Source organism: Xiphias gladius, chromosome 22, assembly GCF_016859285.1.
Source record: "Xiphias gladius isolate SHS-SW01 ecotype Sanya breed wild chromosome 22, ASM1685928v1, whole genome shotgun sequence".
Taxonomy (NCBI): Eukaryota; Metazoa; Chordata; class Actinopteri; order Istiophoriformes; family Xiphiidae; genus Xiphias; species Xiphias gladius.
Window position 1 is genome coordinate 720,677 of NC_053421.1, and position 25,957 is coordinate 746,633.

General features: G+C 39.8%; 2 protein-coding genes across 6 annotated transcripts; one reads left to right on the top strand and one right to left on the bottom strand.

The window, feature by feature from the left end:
• Positions 1 to 2,285: 2,285 nt before the first annotated feature.
• cnih4 (cornichon family AMPA receptor auxiliary protein 4) lies at positions 2,286 to 8,115 on the bottom strand. 5 transcript variants are annotated; one of them, XM_040118837.1, is made up of 5 exons: positions 7,879 to 7,995; positions 6,907 to 6,953; positions 6,615 to 6,727; positions 5,066 to 5,206; positions 2,287 to 4,940 (listed from the first exon to the last, which is right to left on the bottom strand). In XM_040118837.1, the coding sequence occupies exons 3-5, from the start codon at positions 6,710 to 6,712 to the stop codon at positions 4,913 to 4,915; spliced, it is 267 nt and encodes an 88-aa protein (XP_039974771.1). In that variant the 5' UTR covers positions 6,713 to 6,727; positions 6,907 to 6,953; positions 7,879 to 7,995; the 3' UTR covers positions 2,287 to 4,912. The 5 variants fall into 5 exon arrangements, with proteins under 5 accessions (XP_039974773.1, XP_039974771.1, XP_039974772.1 ...); XM_040118838.1 differs by lacking the exon at positions 7,879 to 7,995 and adding an exon at positions 7,813 to 7,851; XM_040118836.1 differs by lacking the exon at positions 7,879 to 7,995 and adding an exon at positions 7,648 to 7,806.
• A 2,918-nt stretch (positions 8,116 to 11,033) lies between these two features.
• gprc6a (G protein-coupled receptor, class C, group 6, member A) lies at positions 11,034 to 21,525 on the top strand. Its single transcript, XM_040118276.1, has 6 exons — positions 11,034 to 11,320; positions 12,517 to 12,811; positions 15,046 to 15,849; positions 16,855 to 17,070; positions 17,373 to 17,496; positions 20,408 to 21,525. Exons 1-6 carry the CDS (start codon positions 11,121 to 11,123, stop codon positions 21,523 to 21,525), a joined length of 2,757 nt encoding a protein of 918 aa, XP_039974210.1. The 5' UTR covers positions 11,034 to 11,120.
• The last annotated feature ends 4,432 nt before the right edge of the window (positions 21,526 to 25,957 follow it).

The window sequence follows — 25,957 nt, forward strand, 5'->3', positions numbered from 1 at the left end:
GCTTTGGCTCATCAGCCAGTTCTTTCTTTCTCCAAACTCTTCTCTTCCCATCATTCTGGAACAAGTTAATCTTAGTTTCATCTGTCCAAAGAATCTTGTTTCAGAACCTGCAGGCTTTCTCAGTGGTTTTCTGGCAAAGCCTAATCTGGCCTTTCTTTTCTTGAGTGTTACCAGTAGTTTGCACCTTGTAGTAAATCTTCTGTATTTACATTAATGAAAGTGTCTCTTGATTGTAGACTTTGACAATGATAGCCAACCTCCTCGAGTGTGTTCTTGACCTGGCTAGATGTTGGGAAGGGGTTTTCTTCACCAAGGAAAGAATTCTGTGATCCCTGTCTTCCGTAGTCTTCCAGGCTTTTTGGCTAAGGCTAACCTCGCCAGTGAATTCCTTCTTTTTAAGAATGTACCAAATTGTGGATTTGACCACCCCTTAAATTTCTGCCATCTGTTTGATAGGTTTGTTTTGTTTTTTCAGCCTAATGATGGCCTCCTTCATTTGCATCGACGCCTCTTTGGACAGCATATTAATAGTTCCCATGAACAGCTACCAAATCCAAATTCAACCAATGGAATCATCTTCAGACCTTTCATCTGCTTTATTTGTCATGAAATAATGAGAGAACAGGCCACACCTGGTATGAAACAGTTAATAGAATATCTTTGTTAAACCCTTTGAACAAAAACTGAAAGTATACACTTTAATCCCATCTTGATGGCTTTTTTCAAATCCATAGTGTTGATGTACAGAGGCAAAATTACAAAAAATGTGTCATTTTGCAAATACTTATGTACCTTACTGTAGTCCTTCCATTTTAGGAGGCTAAAAAGTAATTGGACAAACCAGCATAATTATAAAGAATATTTTTGGCTGGAACCCAATTGTGATGCAAGCCCTATAAACATGAATGTCTGTAACTGAGTGAGTGAGTGATCAAGTTACACCACTGGTTAGCCGAATTCTGCATGACTAAGTGCTGAAGTTACACAATTGGTTGGCCAGCCGAGTGTTGGAGTTTACCCACTGGCCGTTGCTCTTTCAAAATGAATTGGCAGAGTTTCTATGGTGTCATCAGGGGGCATTTACAGGCAGTGTTGCCAACTTAGCACCTTTGTCACCAGATTCAGCAACTTTTCAGACCCCTAAAGACTTTTTCACAAAATCACCTAGTGACAAATCTAACAATTTTAGAAAGGCACACAGCTGTGTATATAAACTCTCAAAATTCACACTGCATGTCATGACAAAAATCAACCCATGAAGTCAAAAAATCTCTCGGTAGACCACTGTGATAAAATGATGGCGAGGTATAGATCAGGGCAAGGGTATAAACCAATTCTAAAGCTCTGAGTGTTTCCAGGAGCTCACAAGGGCGTTGGTCAGGGGGGTGACCAAGAACCCAAGGGCCACTCTAACATAGCTTCAGAACTTGGGAGAGATGGGAGGACCTGCCGGAAGGACTACCGTCTCAGTAGCACTCCATCAATCAGAACTCCAAACACCATGTCTGGTAAAAAATTAGGCACTGCTCATCACCTGGCTAATATCATCCCTATGGTGAAGCATGGTGGAAGCAGCATCATGTTATGGGGTTGCTTCCAAGTGGAAGGTACAGGGAGACCGGTCAGAATTGAGGGAAGGATGAATGTAGGCAAATCCAGAGAGGTCCTTGAAGAATACCTCTCCTACAGTGCACGCAATCTGAGACTGGGGCGACGATTCAACCTTCAGCACAACAATGACACAAAGCATACGGCCAAGACAACGCTGGAGAGGCTTTGGGACAAGTCTCTGACTGTCCTTGAGTGGCCCAGCCAAAGCCCAGACTTAAGCACCATATAATATCTGTGGAGAGACCTGAAGATGGTAGTTCACGGACGCATTCCATCCAATCTGATGGAGCTTGAAAGGAGCTGCCAGGAATAATGACATAAACTCATTTAGGTGTGTAAAGCTTGTTGTGACTTACCCAAGACGACTTGATGCTGTGGTTACTGCCAAAGGGGGTTCTACAAAGTATTGAATTAAGGATCTGAATACTTTTGTACATGAGAGATTTCAGTTTTAGATTTTTAATTAATTTGCAAACATTTCTAAAAACATGTTTGCACTTTGTCATTATGGATTATTCAGTGTACACTGATGGGCAAAAAAATGTTAATTTTATCTATTTAAAATGAAATCCACAACACAATAAAGTTTGCAAAAAGTGAAGGGGTCCGAATACTTTCTGAATACTCTGACTCCGGAGCGGCAGGATCAAGTGCGAGTGGCCAAATAATCAGTTATTGCAGGCTTAAGATTAATACAACAAGAGGAAAAAGTCTGAACCATGACCAGCAGCACTGTCATTGTCTGCGTGCAGATCATATGACTGCACACTAAAAGAAATTAATCATTATAAATCAACAGTAGTCCATCATAAATAAATTTCTTATAATTTATTACTGACTCAAAGCCAACTAAAATTCATTGATGTACAGTTTATATCTGTGATACCATTAATACATGTAAGGACCCTTTTCTAATGCAGGAACTTTTCCAATAACATTTTTTGCTTAATAACAAATCTTCACGTCACTATCGAATTTTACATAACATGGATTCTAAAATCAGAATTAGGTGTTATTAACACGTCTCTGAAAGATAGAATAAATTTGAAAAGTTTCAGAGGTGAAAGAAAAATGAAACTCCTTCGGAGAAGAACACAGTAGAGGTACAACTTCAGCTCTCCTTCTAAAGAAATGCTTAAACAACTTATCATCTGTAGTTGCTTGCATTAGGTCTCAATTCATAAAGATTATTTCACACAGTATATAGCGTACTGTATAAATCAATGCAATCGCCCATTTTGAGGCAAATGAAGACAAACAACTTGTCTTTCATGTTTATTTATGAAACACCATATTTCCTTCCCAAAAAGAAACTTAAGAAAAAAGAAACCACATAAGACATTATAGCATGAATCAGACATGAACTCATTCACCATCAGTTCTCCCAGTTCACCCACACTGAAGAGAGAAATGACTCCAGAAAACCTGTATTTGTGGCTCACAGAACAGGCCTTTCATAGTACAGAGCAGGTATGAATGTATGGTACAGTCATGACTGTTCTGTCTATACACTTAATCACATAAAGAGGAGTGCACACATCCATCATCCCAGTGAAAAACTGAGACACCTGCTAATGCAGGGAACATCAGACTTTAAAATACAGTGTGTGTTCAATGCAAAAGTCATTGAGTAAACAACATCGGTGCATGACTGAGGTCAATCCAAACTCCCACTCATACGGTAACAATACAACAGCCATTACTCAGATAAAGTATAATTTCTTTCCAGACTCGCTAGAACAGCCTGTTTTATGGCAAAACACTTAACAGCCCAGTTCAGACATCCTTCCAACACGACACAAGACACAGTGAGACAGGACAAATGTGTGTATGTGTGTGGTTAGTGTGATTGTCCTTCACTCTGCCCAGTGATGTGTGATGAATACAAATACATACAGTGCATGTGTACAGTGTATACTAATATGGAGGCAAATATGACTATATTTATTAACTTGTGTGTACGTGGTGTGTGTCTGCTGAGTTTTGGTAGGTGATCAGTAATGAAGTGTGATGCTGGAAGTCTGGCAGATTAGTGATCCACCATTTGAGGGTCACCAATGTTGTCACAATAACAGTGTATTCTCTACACTTCAATACCAATACAAAGCTTTTGAAATTTTTTGAAAACCTTTGATACTTTGACCAAATATGATATACAAGCCTAAAATCAATTTTGTTACAGTAAAGTGGGAGAAGGTTGGAACTGCAGGAGTTCAGAGAAATGAAGGAGCAACAACAGTGTTGGACTAGACAGAGTGACACACCAAGCAAGCAAAAAATAAATAAATAAATAAAACCCACACAAGAAAGACCGGTGACTGAAATGTGGACATGCGGACTGGTGACTGGTGAAAATCATTTGTTCTGGACTTCAGCCACCAGGAGAAGCCAACTGAACACCTGTGGGAGATACTGGCAGGATGTCTTATACAGTGCTCTCCACCCTGAACCTTATTCACACATTTTGCACTAACTCAGTGTCCCCATTTAAATGTCCTAATTGTTTAAATTAGTGGACCTTGTTTTATCTTGTCTGTTTTGGATTGTATTTACTTATTATTCTTTTTCTTTATTGTAATGCACTTTTTAACTTTGTTTTTGAAATGTACTATATAGTTAAAAGTTACTATTTTTAGTTTATGTTGAGTTTTATTTTCATTTGTCATCTATCTGTGTGCACTGTGTCTGTGAGAGGAAATATCTTGTCAGGGTGTTTGTGATCCAAAAAACATGTAGGTGTGACTTATTCAGCAGTCTCATAATATGAACTCTAAACGAGAAGATGTCTGAAAAGAAATTGCAAAGACCTTATTAGACATTATGAAGCAAAAAAGAAAGGCACAAGTGGGAAATTAAGGAAAAACTGATGACTGAACAGCCTGTTCATGAGTCCTACCACCCAATTCAACGTACTGATTCGGCTGAACAGTCATTTATCTGTCTGCTTCTTATCAATCAAACAGCTAAAACACCAAACAGTCCACTGTGTCCCCAACTGTGCAACTGAACTAACCCTAACCCCTATTACTTCATAATAGAATTTTGTCACGATGGTACTGAAGTGTTAAATGGTTAATATCAACATTAGTATTGTATCAAAGTAAAAACTCTGTGATTCTGATGACACAGATGACAGTGTGAACCTCAGTACGACCACAGTAATAGCAAACTTGTTCTCTTGGCTGTTCTGAAAGATTTGATGCATACAGTACATGAGCATGATGTGAGGGGGGAAAAAAAGCAAACCCTTGAGTTGGAATTTGGAATTTGGCAGCTAGGGTCAGAGAGCTTGCTGAGTACTTCAGTCGTTGATCAGAGCCAGGATCATGCTGGAAAACAAGGTGGTTAATGTGTTAATACATAACTGACTGCGTATAAACAGCCATCAGTTAGGTGATTGCTGCAAGCCGTCAACATGTCACTAAATGTCAAATGCAGATGCTGTTGCTCCCACCTGTACAAATAAATGAAGAAGCAGAGCAGGTGGTAACCCAGTTTAATCATGGCCTCCTTCATGTGAGACTTCAGCTGACCGCGGTTGTGGATCTCAGTGGGGTCAAACACGCCCATGTTTCCCATCGGTACCTTCACATGCCTGCAGGGACAAGAATAGACTAAACCCAGGAGTCTCAATGTACCATGAACCCTGTGTTCTTACCTACAGCAGACCAGAGGTGTGAGATATGGATAAAATCTTCACTGTCTATGTAATTTTATGTTGCAGTATCTTTATGTTACTGTATATTTCCTGATCATTCAATTTCCAGTGAACCAGACCAGATCCAGTGAATGAAATACCTGACAAATCTAATAAGGCCATAAGGCCACAGTGTTTCCCCTAGGTTGACTGCTTGATAATAATCCTACTAATAATAGAGGAATCTCTGTCTTTCTTTCTGTCCTTCAATTTTCTTGACAACCGCTTATCTGCTCAACTACAAACTTGGCACAGTGTTGATTGTGACGTTTTTTGGATGAGCAGTTCTTGAAGAAAAAAAAACAACAACAAAAAAAACAGAAAAAACAGACATAAAATAATTTAGATAAGCCCTACACAACCATCCAACTGACAGAGGGTTCTATGAAACAACAATTAACCATGTTAACCATGTTTTCTTTGGAATTGAAAGGCAACCCTTTGATGTCACTGACGACGTAATCAAAGGTCATGCTTCAGCTCGACTGGCACTACAATAATAATAATAATAATAATAATAATAATAATAATAATAATAAATAACTAGAGTCTTGCAAGCTGATGCTTGACCTTTGGGTCTTCAGCAATACACCCGCCAATTTTAAAGTCGATCAGATGAGCAACTGCTCATCTGATTGAGAAAATTGAAGGACAGACAGACAGCAGAAGGAGAGATTTATCCATTTATTAGTAGGATTGTTATTCCTCCTCTGCCTAACACTACTTGTCACTGTCGCCACATTGTGTGCATTTAAAAAACATTTTGGCCTGACTGTCAGACGTTTGGGGTAGACATCTGTCTATCTTTGGTTTTAAGTTTTTAGCTTTTATTGGACTTAACGTAACAAGTTCTCAACCTGTCTCTCCTCTGCTCTGCTCAGCTCCTCATGTGTGGGGAGGGGCTATGACACATACACAGTGAAACAGAAAGCAGAAGGAGAAATGTGACTATAAATTACAGCAAATTACAGTATAGACTCTCACACTGAGCTGAGATGAAACAAATGCACATAATTTAGGTAAATAACATAAATATAACATAACAATTTTTTAAAAAGTTTCTTTGGTTTCTTGAGGAGGGGGGGGGGGCAATCGTAGGGTAAACACTGAAGCAGCCATGCTCAATTTGCAACACTGCTTTCAATGCCCTAATTCACCCAGAGATAATAACATAGTACCTATTGCTGTATAAACTGTATAGCTATATTTCTATTGTCTCACACTATATATTGTCATATTACCCTACTCCACAGAAGAGCCTTTTATCTCACAGGCACTGCAAGAAACAGCTGCAGTATAAACATACCTATATATGTTCCAGGCTGCTACAGGCAGGTTGAGGAGGAAAATGAACCAGTGCATGGAGACCAGCATCAGCATAGTGGAGAGACACTGGCCAACCATCTCTGGAATTACCCACTGGAAAGACAACATATCAAACATGTAAACATCAAACATCAAACATCAAAATCAGAAATAACAGTAATAAGGCACAAAAAATAAAAGGCATCAACATTTTTATTTATTTTTTTAAAAGTCCAAATCTTTGAGGTATATGTATATGTAAATCAGTAACAATCCAGACTATTGTGACTTACTCTGTTCAGTTTGGAGCAGCAGGCTCTAGCATTGATGTAGTCACATTCTAGATCAGACAGGGTGATAATCTGAGTTTTAAGTCAAGGTAATAAAGAAAACCTAGATTCTTGTTAACGTCTTCATTCCCTGCTTCTATTAACTCCGTTCAACAAAACAGACTGATGACAGACACCCTCAAAGATATTATCACTGTGTGACTATTTGACGTATGTCAGCTAACTAACGCTGCTGAACAAAAACTGGATCGAATTTGCACACTGTTTTACTTCAGACATGGATTACAAACAGATTTCTAGCAACTTTTAAGTACTGAGCACACCGAGCTGATAGTGATGCCCATGTTAAAACAGGTCTGTGTACTTTGTACTTCTGATTTATATAGGATGACTGAATTCATCCCATGGTTCTGATTCAGTACATTTATTTTGGCTCATCCGATGGTTTACTCCACATTAAAACTGTATAAAGGTTTGATAACATGCTTGAAAAAGTAACTTTTTCTTAATTTTAAAAATCAAAGAACTCCTTTCTAAGCGTTGCCACATAGATTATATTGTCTCTACGCGGTTATTAATCTAAACCGTTAAATGGAGGTTGGAGACAGTCTTAAATTCTAATTCTGTCTTGATAAATGCTACTTGATGAGTCAGTAGCTCCACACGGAAAGCCTTTCGCGATGCCAGTGTTGTCTACAAGGCCATTAGTAAAGTTGTAAAAGGCAAACACATCTGCTAACTCACAAGTCAAAGTTAAATAGTCACATATTCGGTCGAAGCGTCGGCCGAGTCAGTAACTAAGACAGAGGAAGGAAACTCAAGATGAGCCTTTTATCTGCCACCGTGGCTGTGTTGACTTAGACTTTCCACCTAGCTTGCAGTGCTGTTTTTAGGTTTCTGTGACCACACCTTGTCCTATCGTTACTCTGTGGACAGAAACCGGTTCATCTCAGTTTATACTGGCCTCACCCACACCTGGAACACGGCGAATAACCGGTCAGCTAGTCCGCGTTACTATGTTCATATGAACGAAGGGATTCAGTAAGCCGCTTAGGTGCATAAACTCGACATCCGCCAGAAAACACACAGCCCAGGAGGATACAAAGTAAACCGAGAGGAAAATCAGTGCACAGCAGTCCACAAGCGACAGAATGAACACTGCCGCTTCCATTTTTATTCTTCCGTCATTGACTCATTTCGATTTCCGGCCAGCTCTAAATCCTGTGCGGCCCGAGACACCGACGGTCACTTTAATGCAGTGCTTCCACCTGGCGGACAGGACAGGCACAGCCACAGTTACTAGTCAGAATACAGGGATATGAAAAAGACAAATCCTAGTCAAAATTTCTGTTACTCTGAGTAGTAACGTGACCAGAAGATGAACTCATCTCCAAAAGGATTAAGGGTGAAACATTCCTTTTAAACATTTTAAGCAAGATTAGTGTATTATTTTTGTTTTGTACAAGTTTAGAGTGAAAAAAAGGGAAAGGAGCAAGAGATTTGAGCTCTCAGATAACTTTTGCCAAGGTCTCAGACCTTAATTAGCTTGTTAGGGCTATGGCTTGTTCACAGTCATCGTTAGGATAGGCCAGGTGAAACACTATGGGCTCCTCTAAGCAGCTGCCTAACACTCTGAAAATTATAATAAGTGATGCCCAGAAAGCAAGAGAAGGCTATAAGAATATAGCAAAGCTTTTTCAAGTAGCAGTTTTCTCAGTTTGTAATGTAATTAAGAAATGACAGTTAACAGGAACGGTGGAGATTGGAGCTCTCAGATAACTTTTGCCAAGGTCTCAGACCTTAATTAGCGTGGTCTTCCAGACCTCGAAAACTTTCTTAAGAGAACTGTTCGTAGGGTGTGCTAGAAAGGCAGATTAAACCCCCCATTTGACTACAAAAGACCTTGAGGAAAAATGAGTAGACCCTGGAGTGGTGGTGCACTGTTCTACTGTGCAGCAACACCGGCACAAATATGACCTTCATGGTAAATTCATCAGAAGAAAACCTTTCCTGTGTCCTCACCTCAAAATTCAGCGTCAGAAGTTTGCAAAGGAACATCTAAACAAGCCTGATGCATTTTGGAAAACGAGTCCTGTGGAATAATGAAGTTGAAATAGGACTTTTGGCTGAAATGAGCAAAGATATGTTTGGAGAAAAAAGGGTGCAGAATTTCATGAGAAGAACACCCCTCCAACTGTTAAGCACAGGAGTGGGTTGATCGTGTTTTGGGCTTGTGTTGCAGCCAGTGGCACAGTGAACATTGCAGTGGTAGAGGGAATAATGGATTAAATTAAATACCAGCAAATTCTGGGAGCAACCATCACACTGTCTGTAAAAAAGCTGAAGATGAAAAGAGGATGGCTTCTACAACAGGATAATGATCCTAAACACACCTCAAAATCCACAATGGACTACCTCAAGAGGTGCAAGCTGAAGGTTTTGCCATGGCCATCACAGTCCCCTGACCTAAACAACATCAAAAATCTGTGGATAAACTTCAAAAGAGCAGTGAATGCAAGATGGCCCAAAAATCTCACAGGACTAAAAGCCTTTTGCAAGGAAATATGGGCAAAAGTCCCCCAAAACAAGAACGGAAAAACATACAAAAGCATTTACAAGCTCTGATACTTGCCAAAGGGGGTATCACTAAACTTTTTCATGCCCCTGTAACTTAAACTCCTCAGAACATAGCTTTGACTAAAGACAAAAAAATATCATCTTTAATAATCTTATTAAATGAAGATCTTATTAAAAGATGGGAGTTTATGTGCTGCAGGGCTGTGGGGAGATTAGAATTTTCACAGTTCCAGAAAATAGCAGATGATGGGGTGACACAGTCTACAGAGGCAAGGGGCAGGGGCTTGTTATTATCTGAGAGTGCATCATATCCTCATGCATGACAAGGGCCAAATAAAATGCACCAAAAATTGGGTTAGGAAACACAGCACAACAGTCCTGCTTCTATCTGCTCTGAAATAAATACTTTTTGTGCTGTCCAGTCTTCAAAATCTTCAGGGTTTGACCTAACCACTGCTTGGGTTACGTGCAAACTGCAGACCTGCTTGTATAACGTGTTTCTGTTTCATCATGCCTGACTCCAGACAGTTCAAAGGACAAAAAGGTACTCTATGATATTGTTATGAACTGTCAGTGCCTTGTTTTAGAGTCACCAACACAATTACTTTTCAATGTCTACTTCCTAGTATTCAAACTAATAACGGTTTTATCAACATCTGCAAAAAATTAATTGTCAGTAATTTGATGATCTATTAATTGTTTAAGCCGTTCTCTGGTTGAAGCTTCTCTAATGTGATGATTTACTGTTTTCCTCTGTTCTATCATTGTAAGGTTTTTTTGTTTTCTGTGCAGTTGTTTGGGTAAAACAAGACATTTGATGATGCTGTCTTGGGTTGTGAGAAACTGTAATGAACATTTTTTCCTTTTTTCAGACATTTTAGACTCAATGATAAATCGATTATTTATTTAAAAAAAATACACAGATGAATTGATCATGAAAACATTTCTTAGTTGTATAACTGTAGTTACCCTACTACCTGTTTGCAGGATGCTTATCAGTGTCTTCTGGATTTTGGTAATACTTGGGCCCACTATTAACTATTGATTATTAGCTCTGTTGTATCAAACATTAATGGATAATCTATGTATCTGTGTATGACTATAATTATCCAGAAAATCGGAGGTAGTTACTGTCCCCATTTACACATTAATTAATATCAAAAATGTTTAATTGCATTTTTAGTACCAAAAGTTGAGTATCAACAATGACCCCATAATTTCCTAGTTAAACAAATATCATACAGTAAAGTGGTACCCAGAACACAGAATGTGTTCATGTTCAAAAATACTGACAGTATGTGTGATTGTTTTCATGCAGTTTGTCTCCAACCAGTGAAAGATGAGGTGTCCCATAATTATATTTTCTGTCAGCTCTATCAGTTGAAAAAAATACTTACGCACAACAGATATGACGAAAGCTGCTTCTGCAGAACAGTGACTCGCCTGCTGTCAGTCATGAAGAAGTGGGCAGGGCTGCAGGGGAGAATATGAGAATAGTGAAGTGTGAAAGAGGAAGCAATGAGATTTTTCTTTTAGCCTTGTGAAGATGCTTAAAAAGGAGAGTATCACTCTGCTGGAGGTGAAAAGCCACAGAGCGAGGGGAGAGAGCTGAGAGCACAAACAGCAGAGAGGACAGTGACATGGCCTGGGTTGCTCTTGTAATCTATTTTCACATTACACTTTTCCTTATTCTGGAAATAGGACATGCCACTGAAAAGGACACCAGAGTGCTGGGAGCTACAGCCCCAGGAGATATCATAATCGGAGGAATCTTTCCCATTCATGAGGATGTAGACCAAAGGAATAACTCCTTTGCACCCCAAGCACAGCCATGTATCAGGTGAGATCATTCAAACTAATGAAATAAATGATTAAGATTCTCAAGAATCTTAATAAGACAGTTAAGTCTTGTGAGTACTCAGGAGTCAAATCAACATGATAGTCAATATTTTTTAGAGTCTGTACTTAAATATAAGAGGTGGCTGTGGCTCAGGAGGTTGAGCTGGTCATACACTAGCCACTAACTGGTCAATGGTTTGATCCCTGGCTCCACTAGTCTGCATGTCGAAGTGTCGTTGAGCAAGATACTGAACCCCAAATTGCCCCAATTGGTGTGTGAGTGTGTCTATGTATAGAAAGTGCTGTATGCATTAATGTGTTTTTGACTGGGTGAATGTGGCATGTAGTGTAAAGCTCTTCTAGTGGAAGATAAGTCTAGTAAAACGCTATATAAGTGCAGTCCATTTACCATATAAGTAGTACTGGCAAAATATAAAAATACTCCATAACAAATAAACACTATACAACATATGTATCTACTTTAGAGTCAAGACACTAGCAGCAGGGTTTTGTACTTTCGAATATGTGCAGCAGGCCACACGGACACTGTTTCATTAATCCCTTTCTAGTTGAGGAAGCAACATGTATGACTTTCTCTCTGTCAGTCAAAGAGAGCCTGTGTCAAAACTACTGATGAATAAATGAGTACTTTTGTAGCTGTAGTTGGTTCTAGACCGTACTAATTTAACTGCTTTGTTAACGTTCACAAAATAATGTTAACTCAGCACATGCTTACTAACTTTTTCGGGGCCTTGAAGTACATTTTACACTTTTCATCAGTGGCTTTCTCAGAGCAAAGATGATGACTTAGATTCTGTCGCTGATGTTATTCTCCTCAAGATGTCATTTTGATTTAGAAAATTTAACTAGTAAGTAGTATTTCTACACAGAAAAAAAAATATTGTGGGGGTTTGACTAATTCTGATGAAAACACTTTGAGAAACAGGGTGTGGGATACTATTTTTGAATAATTCAGCTTCAATCTCATATGTAGAAGTTAGAATAAAAAGAAACAGCTTTGAGTTTTGAAATGCTTATTAGTTACTTGAATTTTCTATTAGAAACTAATACTAAGCAAACTTTGCTCTCTCCCTCCTTGTCCCTGCTTGCATGTCTCTTGTAATTTCTCCAGTCTATAACATTTGCAATGTATTTATTATTTGAACAACAAATGGTGACACTGTACTATTCACACAGGTTTGAAGAAAAAGGCCTGATGAAAGCTCTGGCTATGATCAATGCTATAGAAGTCATTAATAAATCCCCTCTGCTGACTGCTCTTAACATCACTCTGGGTTACCGGATCCTAGACTCCTGTTCTGATGTCAGCACAGCTCTGAGAGCCACAGCAGATTTCATCCAACAGACCAACTGCCACACGGGAGGCAACACCTCCACCTGTGGCCAGCCAGTCATGACTGTTATAGGTGCCTCTTACTCTGAAACATCCATTGCCATCGCCAGGCAACTGACACTCAGGATGATTCCTCAAGTAAGTTGTGAGAAACAGGAAAATGCTGTTGATTTATTATGGGAGCAGGTAGGAGTCCAGGTTCTGTGGTAGGACTGGTGGACAGAGCATTGATTGTTACAGACACTGATAAACATCAGCCAGAGCTTTTGCGATCATAAACTCTCAGCTGATGCATGATTTACTGTTACATTAGATAACAGAGGCTAGGACTGTTTCAAGGTGAGGCACAACAGATGAACAGGAAAATAAACAGCTGCATCAGTTGCATTCTCTTAGAGTGGAACTTTAAATGGAACAATGAGAGAAGGAAATACTTCTCTTGTTATACACCTATTGTCTTACTTGCAGCAGAAATGACCTGCACCTTAGCATCTGTGTAGGTGTGTTGCATTAGAACTGTTCGTACTATATTCGCACAGTCCCCTGGCCCTGCGATGAAATTAGGAAATGTACATTTGTTTTGGGATTAACATATATACCGATGAGCAACTACATTAAAACCAGTTAACGGTTTTAATGTTTTGGCTGAATGGTGTGGCTGATCGTGTAGACACTTAACATGTAGAAAATGTACATTCATATAGATGAAAAAACATCACCTTATAAAAATTATTTACAGTTAAAAAATTTACTTCTGCCCTCATAGCAGCAGAGCCACAGGAAGGGGGTTTGTGCAATTTGATTGGTCCGTCCATTGAACACTTGAGCAACATCAACTAGTATGCATTCATGCTGTGTAGAGGAGGAACCATCATTTGAGCATGCGACTTTATCCTTTAGGAACAGTATATGTAACAAAATCATCAAAGCTCAAAGGTCCATTACTAGCTTTTATGATCTTCATTCAACGAGGGGAGATGGCTAAGGTGTCACTGCATGACCTGAGTGTGCAATTTGGTCATGTGATAACTAATAAGTCATTTATGGTGGGGAAAAGGTAACCCTTGTCTCTGTTCCAAAGATGGCTTCCTTGATCATTCTTGGCAGTCATCTCTAATATATGGATTTTTTTTTTAACTTACTTCATTAAAGCAACAAAAACATTGCAGTACAAACACTCTAATAGTCATTCAACTTCAGGATTAAGTCTTTTTTAACTTGTCACCAACATCAGGTGTGTCAAGCTGCTCAGAGTTGCCCTAATAAAAATCTAAGGCCATTTCACAAAATTAAATCTGAGAGGTACATCAACCGCGCAGCAGACATTCACATACATTCACAGAATCTAATTACAGTTTACACAAGCAGGCATTTTCACAGATATTAACATAGATTAGTGAGCCATATAGGCAATTTTAAAACAATTACAAACTAATACATTCAAAAAACTATGTCAGGTGCTCACTACAATGAAATTGTCATGGCAACGGTCATTAGTCATTGTGTTCTAAGAAAAATCAAATTATAGAATGCAAATGATCCATAAGTTGTTACAGGAAAGGAGACAGGTCAAATATGTCAGAGCAGGAAAATCAAGTTATTAATAACTTTAATTAGGGCTGCATTCAGAGCTCTGGTATTGTGGCTGCTGGCTCCGTGACATGGCTTTTTGGGACCCTTCAATGGAACTGAGCCATCATTAGTGTTATTAGTACACATGTGCCTTTCCTGGTAAGACATGTCAAAATGTCTGCTTCAGAAGGTCTGTTGATTTTCTATTGTTTGTGTCCTAAGGACAGGCTTTATATTTTTATCCTCTTTGTTTTCATGATCTAGCAAAAGTAAAATCATCAGCATTTCACCATCCTACTGTTTTGCATCCTGGTATAAGTGTTTACAGGTACTGAACAAATAAAACAATCAGACAAAGACAGAATTGAATTTTAGGTGAAACATGTACACTCAAACACTCAAATGCAAACTGTGGCATGAGCAGAACTGAGTTTGTGACATTTACTGTACAAATCTGTTCTCAGTACATCCAGAGATGGGTTTTTCTGACTACTATGGCATCAGACAGACCACCAATGATGCTACAATGCACAGTATGCATCCTAATGTGTTAGCTGTGTAAGTTACAGGTGAAGCAGTTTTGTGCCTTACCCAAGCAAATCTATGACCAAACAAAACAGTTTGCAACGTGTGTATTAGAGGTTGTAAGTTGCAGGTCAAGATCTCAGTAGAGATGTGATTGGATCATTTATAGCAGATCCAGGGACAGTTAATCAGGCTGATCATTCATACCTTTATTGGCCATCAAATTAGAAATATCACATCTTTGAAAATTAAATACTTATTTTTGTTTTCTCCAGATCAGTTATTCATCAACCGCTGTCATTCTGAGTGATAAGAGTCGCTTCCCTGCCTTCATGAGGACCACTCCAAATGATGTGCATCAGATAGCTGCCATGGTCAGTCTGCTCGGCACCTACGGCTGGAACTGGGTGGGAATAGTTACCACAGATGGAGATTATGGCCAATCAGCTCTTGACCGCTTTGTGTCCCAGGCCTCTGCAAAGGGGATCTGTGTGGCCTTCAAATCAATTCTGCCTCAATCTGTGACCAGTCAGGATGTATTCCCTGCTATCACACAGGCTGCCAAAACCATCTACAAGAATCCCAAGGTACAGGTGATTGTGTCATTTGCCAAGCCGACTCACATGATGTACCTTTATCAGGAGCTTAAGAATCAGACGCTGAGAGCAGGACAGAACATGTGGTCAATGAGACGAGTCTGGGTGGCCAGTGACAGCTGGTCTTCCTCCAGCTCTGTGAAAGGAAACTTAACCCTGAAGGACATAGGACATGTTGTGGGCTTCACCTTCAAAAGTGGAGACTTGTCATCATTCCGTGAGTACCTGAGCAGGCTGGAGGCTGCTGGACATGAATACACAAGGAATAACTCCTTCCTGCAGGAGTTCTACATGCAGCTAAATGCCAGTAAAGGTTCTACAGACACTGAGCTGGTGTCTGAAGGTGTGAAGAGACTCAGAAAACACTATCTGGCTGACACTATCTTCAGTGTTGAGTTGGCTGTGAGCGCCATCGCTCAGGCTGTGGCGTCTATTTGCAGAAGTAGAGACTGCAAAACACCAGGCACAGTGCAACCCTGGGAGGTATTTACACACAAGTGTTTGTTTGTGTGTGGGTGTGTCTGTATGCTCTTGTGCTGTATTTATAGGGTCCACATGGGTTAATTTTAGGATGAGGATAAGGGTTTAGGTTTACAGGCAGCTAGGATTAGGGGTAAGGTTAGATTCACATAAAAGCTGACGATTAAGTTATGGCTGTTGAGACAGATCATTGTCACATTAAATATGATACCTTGGTATACTTACTGTAAATACAGGGTTGAGACAACCTGTCTCTCACACCTGTGAAACTGTTGGAACAGGTGTTTTTATACCACCTTGCCGACAACAGCTGTGGTTTCGGGTTGTCCCTCCATCCGTCCCATTCTCAAGAATGTGAAATATCAGGAAAGCCGTGAGGGAATTTCTTCAAATTTGGCACAAATTACTTGTACTCAAGGATGAAATGATTAGATTTTGGAGGTCAAAGTTCAAGACCTTGACCTTGTGACCATTTTTGGCCATAACACAAGAATCAATACGCTAATTAGGATAAAATACACTTAACACCTTTGAGTACTTCAGTACATATATTGTATGAGTCTGGACAGACATGGATGTAAACTGCAACTTGACTGGTTGGTGGAGGCATACAACCGCAAGGCAGTAATTCTAGTTCTATATTAAGACCATATATCCCAAAAAACGATTTATGCCTCCTCATCTCCACTGTCTAGTGTATTTGACTAAAGAGGATAAGGGCTGAATCCAAATGGGTCAAGAGGGTCCAGATGGTGTATATTGTAGAGAAACATGGCTTTACAGTCACCCAGAGGTCTCTGGTTTCTCTGCTCTCTACCAACCTGACAGGAAGCCTGAGTGGAGTTGAAGTGCAAAAAGCAACCAGCAGCCACCATGGCCAAATGTGATAGGCATTGATAAGTTTCTCAGCTAGGAAAAGGCTGTTTGTCCTTGTCAAGTCAAGATGGTGTGGTTTAATAGACTCATCCAAGGTACTATGTTGATAATGAAATGTCTCATGTCCTGTAGGTCCTGAAATCTCTGTGGATGCAGGAGTTTAAAGTTAGAGAAAAGAGCTATAAGTTTGACTGCAGAGGAGACATCAACCTGGGCTATGAAGTGACAATGTGGAGGTCAGTTGGAGGGAACATCCATGTTCATGATTTTGTGGCTGAGTACCATCCGCACACCAACAACTTCACCAATACCAACCAGAGCACCACCTGCCAGTTCTGGGACCTAAAGGTAGGCCCTCATTCTGTTGCCCTTAGGTAATTTTATACACACAGAAACCCGCACACACAAATACTGCAGTGTGTTTACTGAAAACATGGAGACTTGCAGCTGACTTAAGCAATACTAACAAAGTAGCATTTCAGCTTAAATATACACTACATCCAGTATGAGTCTTCTAAAAAAAGAATAGGTTTTGTAGAATACTTTAAAAATACAATACATTTAAGAAATACAAGAAAAAAATGCCAAAAACAATGAAATAGAGTAATGGTGAATGGTTTATAATCATGGGCTCTCCCTGCTTTCCTCAGAACATCATCTCAAAATGCTCCAATAGCTGCGTCCCTGGAGAGTTCAAGAAAACGGCTGAGGGTCAACATGCCTGTTGTTATGAGTGCATCAACTGTACTGAGAACTACTACTCTAATGAGACAGGCAAGACAACCCCCCCCCCCCCATACACATGGATGGATGCATTTACATGCACAGTGACTAATAGCCATGCTCTGGTTAAAAGTCAGATTCAAGTGTTGACATGAGTCCTATCTTCACCTGTCATCATGGTATGGGTGCTCATAACTGTGTGATCCCAGTGTGTGAAAAAAAGTGTGATCACATTCAAGGTGCAATGAAGGACTTTGATCCAATCACATTCTGAATCGGTGGTGGTGGTTTCCATTTTTAAAATTGCCATCATTCAGATCGCAAGGGAGGTGGCTGGACTGACCCGGCAAACCCAAACGTGTAGTCAGGGTGAATGTCTAGTGGAGTCCCCTGTCCAGGAGATTTTTTAAATCCCACCTCTTGAAGAACTTTGTACACATCTTGGGGGAGCTTGGGGACATGGAATCTGAGTGGGCCATGTCTAAAGCCTCCATTGTGTATGTGTGTTAGAAGCTGTGGTTGGACACAGGTCAAATATGTCAGAGCAGGAAAAGCACTTGTAATTAATAACTTTAATAAAGGCTGCATTCAGAGCTCTGGTATTGTGGCTGCTGGCTCAGTGATGTGAATTTCGTGGAACCTACAATGGAACTGAGCCATCATTAGTTTTATAAGTACACATGTGCCTTTCCTGGTAAGATGTCAAAATGTATGAAAAAGGTATGTTGATCTCCTATTGTTTTTATCTTAATGTCCTGTACTCACCCTCAGAATGAGCTTTACATTTTTATCTCCAACCGTTTTGCATCCTGGGTTGTATCAGTGTTCACAGGTACCAAAAAAACAAAATATTCGGCTCAGGCAGACCACCAGCTAGGTTACAATGCACACTATGCATCCTAACGTGTTAGCTGTGTAAGTCACAGGTGAAGCAGTTTTGTCCCTTACCAAACAAACAAAACAGTTTGACACTAAAACATACAAACACTCACAACGAGTTTATTAGAGGTTGTAATCTGCAATTCAAGACAGAGATGTGATTGGATCATTTATAGCAGATCCAGGGTCAGTTAATCAGGCACGTAATTCTCGTACACCTGGCAAAGATGGGCTGTTTGTGATCTTTATGGACAGGATTTCAAGGCCTAGCTGGGGGAGGAGAGTGTCTGGTTTGGGGGCCTCAGAATTGCATCTCTGCTATTTGCACATGACATTGTTCTGTTGGCTTCATGAGACTATCACCTTCAGCATGCACTGGTGCTTTTTGTGGCCAAGTGTGATGCAGCAGGGATAAGGGTCAGCACTTCCAAGTCTGAGGCCATGGTTCTCTGCCAGAAAATGGTGGCTTGCTCCCTTGGGTTGGGATGGACTTTCTACTCCAAGTGAGGGAGTTTAAGTATTCCAGGGTCTGGTTCACGAGTGAGCGTAGGATGGAATGGGAGATTGACAGGCGGATCTGTGTAGCATCAGCAGTAAAGTGGGCGTTGTACCTGAGCATTGCGGTGAGGAGGGAGATGAGCCGTAAGGCAAAGCTTTCGATTTACCAGTTGATCTACGCTCCTACCCTGGTCATGAGCTTTGGGGAATGACCGAAAGAATGAGATCACAGATACAAGTGGCTGAAATTAGTTTCCTCTGAAGGGTGGCTGGGCAGAGCCTTAGAGATAGGGGTAAAGGAGCCCAGAGTAGAGTTGCTGCTCGTTTTCATCAAAAGGAGCAAGTAGAGTTGGTTCGGGCATCTGAATAGGATGCCTCCTTGGCGCCTTCCATTGGAGGTCTTCCGGAATGCCTCGGGATCCCGCAGGAGGAGCTGGAAAAAGTTTCTGGAGAGAGGAACGTCTAGGCTGCTCTTTTTAGATGAACTTTCACTGTCCGCATAGCTGCAAGCTATGATCTGTATGACTGAACATATCTGTGTATGCAGACACCCAGTGTAGTATAAACAAAACTAGTGGTGTGTTTGCTGTCCATATCCCTATCTGGAGTATGTCCAGCCCTTCACTGTGTGAATGAAGTTGTAGCAGTCCTGAGGCTTGTGTTGTGTCAGCAGCATTTTACTGCATTACAACAAATGCCAGGACATCAGGTTGATTCTTTGGCCATTAAAGAGTGTTACCCCTAGGGCAGAAAATATCAGGAGGCAGCAACAATAATCCTGGAACTTGTCTCTATGTCCCCCAAACACATATAATCCTCTGCCTATTACATGAATATTTAACCCACTCGATATGGAGGTAAATCAATATAAACCTTTCCCAGTTGGCTGTGGAGTTGTGAAGTTGCCAGAGGATAGGATTGGGTATACAGAATTGTAATACGGCAATGCTCTTCAAGAATACTGCTAGTTTTCCTTGGGTAGAGCCCCTCAATGAGAGTGAACAGACAGCACACCAGAAGAAGGTACTACACACACACATTTATTAACAAAAAGTTATTTAAACAAGAAACCACAATTTTCTGCTCTATACTTTTAAACGTGCATACTACTTCACAATAATATAGTGAAAGAACAATACATGGGCCACAAAGTGTGAACTGGTGTGACACTTCTTAACTAATGATGTTCCTTCCCAGGTAGTAACTCCTCATTTGTTAATAGCTCTCACATGACCGTCATGTGACCCTCACAACTCCAATGTGACCTCATAGGCTTCATCTAACATCAACATGGAAATGACCCATAAAGATCTGAATGCCTGAGAACTCCCTACTAGGCACGTAAAGTCAGATGACAGAAGAAACTTACTCTAAAACCAACTAAATCAATAAATTCCGTAAATCCAGGCTTTGATTTCTCGCTTCCCTGGTTATTCTCATCCAGTTATGATGCATACATGGGCCCAAAACCAGGTTAGCTGAAAAACCAGTTTAGGCTTCTCTGCACAGTCAGATCAAATCTTTGTGAGCCTGCATGTGACTTTTTTTTGTCTATACCTCTGCTTGTGCTTCTTTATCTCTGCAGATATGGACCAGTGTCTCAGCTGTGACACGAACATAGAGTGGTCTGCTGAGGGCAGCTCTAGTTGCATTCCCAAAGCCCTGCACTACTTCTCCTGGCAGGATGGCTTCGCTGTGGTGCTACTGACCTTTTCTGTTCTGGGCATCCTCTTGGTTCTGATAGTGTCAGCTCTTTTTTTACATCAGCGTGACACTCCTGTGGTGAAGGCTGCTGGAGGGCCGCTGAGCCAGGTCATCTTATTCTCTCTGGTAATCAGTTACATCAGTGCCGTGCTGTTTGTAGGTCGGCCCAGCAGTTTCCAGTGTAAGGCTCGGCAGGTGCTCTTTGGCATCAGTTTCACTCTGTGTGTCTCCTGCATCCTGGTCAAGACCCTGCAGATCCTTCTTGCCTTCCAGTTCAATCCTGAGCTGCAGGAGGTTCTGCGGAGGGTCTACCAGCCTTATGTCATCGTCAGCATCTGTGTGGCCCTCCAGGCAGTTACCTGCATCTGCTGGCTGGTCCTCAAAAGCCCATTTAATCACATCATCAGGCAACCAACTACTCTGCTGGAGGAATGTCATGAGGGTTCACACTTGGCCTTCGGGGTGATGTTAGCCTACATAGCTGTCCTAGCTTTTGTGTGTTTCATCTGCGCCTTCAAAGGACGTAGACTTCCACAGCACTACAATGAGGCAAAGTTCATCACCTTCAGCATGCTGCTCTACCTTATCTCCTGGCTGCTCTTTGTTCCTGTCCACGTCACCACTTCAGGAGTGTACCTGTCGGCTGTGGAGATGGTGGTGATTCTGATCTCCAACTATGGCATCCTAAGCTGTCATTTCTTCCCAAAGTGCTATATAATCCTTTTTAAGAAGGAACAAAACACCAAAAGTGCTTTCAGGAAGAATCTGTATGAGTATTCCAGCAAAACCACAGATTCCATCTCTATGTCTGGGATTTCAGTGTCAGAGCAACAGTCCAGGAACCAGCACTTCATCATCAGTTCTTTGTCCCTCTCTGTACCTGCAGCTAATCCTCTCAAGCCTGCTTTGGTGACATACTGCAGAGACGGGACCAGCTGCACAAGGTTGCACAGAGGTTCAGTAACAAGACACTGCCTCAGAAGAAGCACCAGCATGTAACTGTCATTATTTAAAATTGGTTCTCAGAAATCTTCTATACTTACTTATAAGTATTCATTCTAAAGATTAAACATTTTACAAGATCTGAGTGTAAGTATTTTCTCATTTTTCATTTGTCTTTATGACAGTGAATATCCTAAAAGGAAAACAAGTGCAAATTTACTTAAACCATGAAGACATGTCAACTCTGACCAGAAACCAGAGCAGCAGAATCATGTTCTCTGATTGGTGGATTTTAGCAAATCAGATGTCAGATCAGTCCCAGTGGCTTTGACAGAAATCACAAAAGAGGTCTGGGAGAATCCCATCATTATGATTCAAATTTAATTTAACACTAAAAATGAGAAATGAACTATATTTCAAATAAGAAATTAATTCAACTTTATTGTCCATCAGGGTGGAAATTTGTTTTTATCAAAACATAAATGCATCACAAGAACATGAACACCGTTCAACACTGTTCATAAGTGAAACACATGAATACAACATATTAAACAAAACATAAGACATAGAAACATAAAATCAAATATGCTACAACTCATTCCACTATTAAAAACTAAAAGAGGCATAAACAAGATGGTTTACTCATAATACAAACTTTAATATGAGCAGGAAATTAACATTTGCAGGTTTGATGGGAAAAAATAAAATTGTGCCTCCTGTTTATTCTATGTCAGCCACTCTGCTTCCGGACCAAGAGCCACTAAACACCCACGTGAAGGAATTAAGTACTGGCTGCCCGGGATATATTAAAAAAATGATGATGTCAAGAGCACAGAAATCAGCTGTCCCCAGGGAAATACAATACAGTCTGTAAGAAGTAGGACAAAGATATTGTTAACCGTTTTGCCTCTAGTCCTGACTTTGAAATGAAATGAATGAACACCACTCACTCACATCACTTTCATGACTGACTATTCTCTAAACAATGTCATCAGGTAATTATCTGTCCATTGAGTGAGACAGACAGAGATTAAGACACCCATAGGCCCTTGTCCCTGGCACCAAAGCATGTACAAACCCATTACAACATGCAGTGATACTGGCTTGTTCCAAAACACATCTATAGACATTTATTATCCAGATATATGGGCCTATAAACATCAGCATTCCCAGTAAATGAATGCGATATGAAAAGATATGTCTGATGGTGGAGTCTGATAGTCTCCATCTGGCCTTAAATGTTTTATGGCCATCGTCCGTTGATGTAACATACACACTTATCTCATTTCATAATGTACTAATGGATGCTGTTCAGTCAGTGATGAATATAGGTTTGGCTTCCTCTGTTAGGTAAGCAACATTCTACCAAATGGTTCAGAATTTTGAATTTATGCATGTGTCTTAACAGAAGCAGAAAGCAGAAGGTAATGACTTCATATCTTTTGGTTGCACTCATGTACTTGAGGATTCAAGTGGGCTTTGACTTTTGGTCACTTCCAAAGACCATGAAGTAGTATCCCATTCTCATGGTTGTGTCTGAGTTTGATGTATCTGTTTTGACAGCTCGGCAAACTGCTGTAAACAACAGGCTAAGTTTTTTTTTCTCTGCAAAATTTGTTTTATCTGCTAACCTGTTTGCAAAGATTATTTAATCTGCTTCCACATTTCCACATTTTTGTACGTCATGTGTCATGTCATGCTGGCAGAGACAAAACAAAGGCATTTTTTAATAAGGCAGTTCATCCATTACACAAATGAGAATGACATTTAAGACAATTAATCTATCGCATGAAAATGACTGTGGTCAGCTTGGTAGGATGAGAGGGTAAACAGCCTTAGGTGCTGCTCGTCATCAAGTTTCACACTGAAAATTACCAGCTCTGAACTTGTCTGTCTGGTTTTGCAACATACATTAAGAAAATAGGAAGGGACAGGGAAACCATGACAACTTTTAAAATTAGATGGCACCACAGCTTTGCTCAAATAATTTTTAGTGAGTCAAGATCCTGTGTATGTTAATGAGAAAGAGAAAGTAGGGTTGTGAGAACTGGACAGCTGAAGTGACACTGGGTCTCCGTTTGTTGCACAAAAAAGGCCCCCTAAGACCATTATTTAATGACTGTAGGCAGAATACGAGCCTAAGAGCTCAACAGAAACTTGAAACTCCATCACAACTGTGGGGAACGTAAACTCCAGCCTGCTCTGTGGAAAGAATGCCACATTGTAATGGGATATAAGTGAGCTGAAATTCCAGTCTTCTAATCCATTCTGTCTGATACTCAAGGAAATAATCACATTTAACAATAAACAGCCTGACAGGTATTCCAGTGTTTCATCTGACATGTTTAAAGATGCCAGGAGTTAGACTCAAAACATCCTAAAATGCTCATATGAGTTCATGGGCTACTGTACTTAAAAAAACACCAAAGTTCTTTATATTTATATTCATACATTAAAATAAATTAAAAATTATTGACAGTCCCAAAATTTCAGTCCACATGTGCACAATTCTAAAATGAAATTATTTTGAATAACTTGGGGATCATTTTTATAATACCTTATTATTTATTTTACGTAATTCTTTTTCATATTGTGCACCATTCCTAGTAGTTTTCAATTGTTTTGGCAGCACTTTCTAAAAAGCCACCTATTATAAAAGGGATTATAAATTGTTATGAATGGCTTATTAATGGTTATTAAAACAGTCACTAATGATTGATTACTTAATGTTTATAAAGTATAATACTTTATAAATCTATGATAAGCCATTAATAAAATCAACTTTTGGATTGACAAGATGCGAAAAGAAAACTGTACAGCATAGATGAAATGTTTATGACAATGGAGTTTTCTAGTTGGGAATTTTCCATTTTGTCATTTGAATAAAGCCTCTGTTGCATCAGTGTGCTGTTTAAATAAAATCTTTAGGTAATAACCATGGATGGATTACCGAACAGGCCTGCTGGCCACAGGCTTAGGGGCCTGAGAGGTCAATGGGCCTCTGGGCCTGAGCCTCTGTTTGAATTGACTGTTAATATTTTTTGTTTGTCACAGAGCTTAGTTAAAAGAGACAACAACTACAAAGAGGTGCAAAACAACCCAAATACAGTACTAATGCAGTCATAAATGTTGATTAAGTATTAATATAGCTTCAGAAGACAACATATCTGGAGTTATAATTGTTTTAAATTCATTATTAAACAAAGTAAGTCACTAATAAAATCATTAATGGATGGTCACATGATATTTAGTTTCTCATAAGCCAACAGCAAAGTTCTTACCATACTTCATTATGTCTGTTGTGAATGTTAAACTGTTGAAAAAGGTGTCAATTATTGAGTTTTAGTCCAGGTTCTATGAAGCACTCTTCCAAAAGGTCAGTGGTCAAATTTGTTTTTATTAATGGCTTATAACTAATGTATAAAACTTTATTACATGCATACCACAAACCTCTCCAAAGGCAAGAGGAACCCCCAAAGCTTAATGTGAAGCTTTCCAAGCAAGGCTCAGCAAAACACCTTCACCTGACGTCCTACACAGGAGACTAGAGTAGTAAAGGAGGAACGTTGACAATGGGAACCATCAAATACAGTATGACTAAAGGAGGCCATGGTATCATTAGTTAAAAATGAAATTAGTGGAACACTTTATCTGTCCTCAACTTGCCAGATCCCACTTCTCCATTTGAAAAAAACTTACATTTGAAGACCTTGAAATAAATATCACTGATCTACCAACATAGGAAGGCGTAGCTGAAGTTTTAAAACAGGGAAAGCTATTGGAATTGATGGAATCTACACTGTAAAAACAAACAAGCTGGTTCAACTTAAAATTATTTGTAACCTGACTGACTATGTTACTTTTAAATGTACAAAAAGTGCCTTTGTTCTTATAAAAAAAAATTAAAAAAAAAAAGTTAGATATGTAAGCAATAAAAATAATGTACAATGGCCATCCAAACTTATGTTCTGGCTTCGACATATACTATTCTAAAGTGGTCAAGTATGAGCACTTTAAAGGTTTTTGCTGGTCATTTTTGTGTTCCCAAGCAACAAGGTGTAAGCAAAGGTTCTGAGGGAAAAGTACAGACACTAAAGACATGCTGCATAGAAGTGGGTGCAGGTAGTGTATCACTTAATTGTTTGTCAGCCACCATAAACACAAAAACAACAAGAAGGAAGGTGACCACAACAAACATGCCAGAGGAAATGAAACAGTCACCATTTACCCAAACTTTGAACATTCAAGAAAAACAAAAGAGTAATATCAACAAAGGGTCAGAGCAGGCAAAAAAAGACAGTGACAAACGGAGCAAAGCGAGACAAGAATAACCTTTGGTCCAACAATAACGCGATGGAGAGAAGTGAAATAAAAGCTGGGTTTCTCAACAGACTCTAAGATGGTGTCTGCTTTACTTAAAAATGCAATATGTAAGTTTTCTCTGCCGCCGAACATTGTTTCTTTGCCTGGAGCAGTTGGTGGTGGTGGT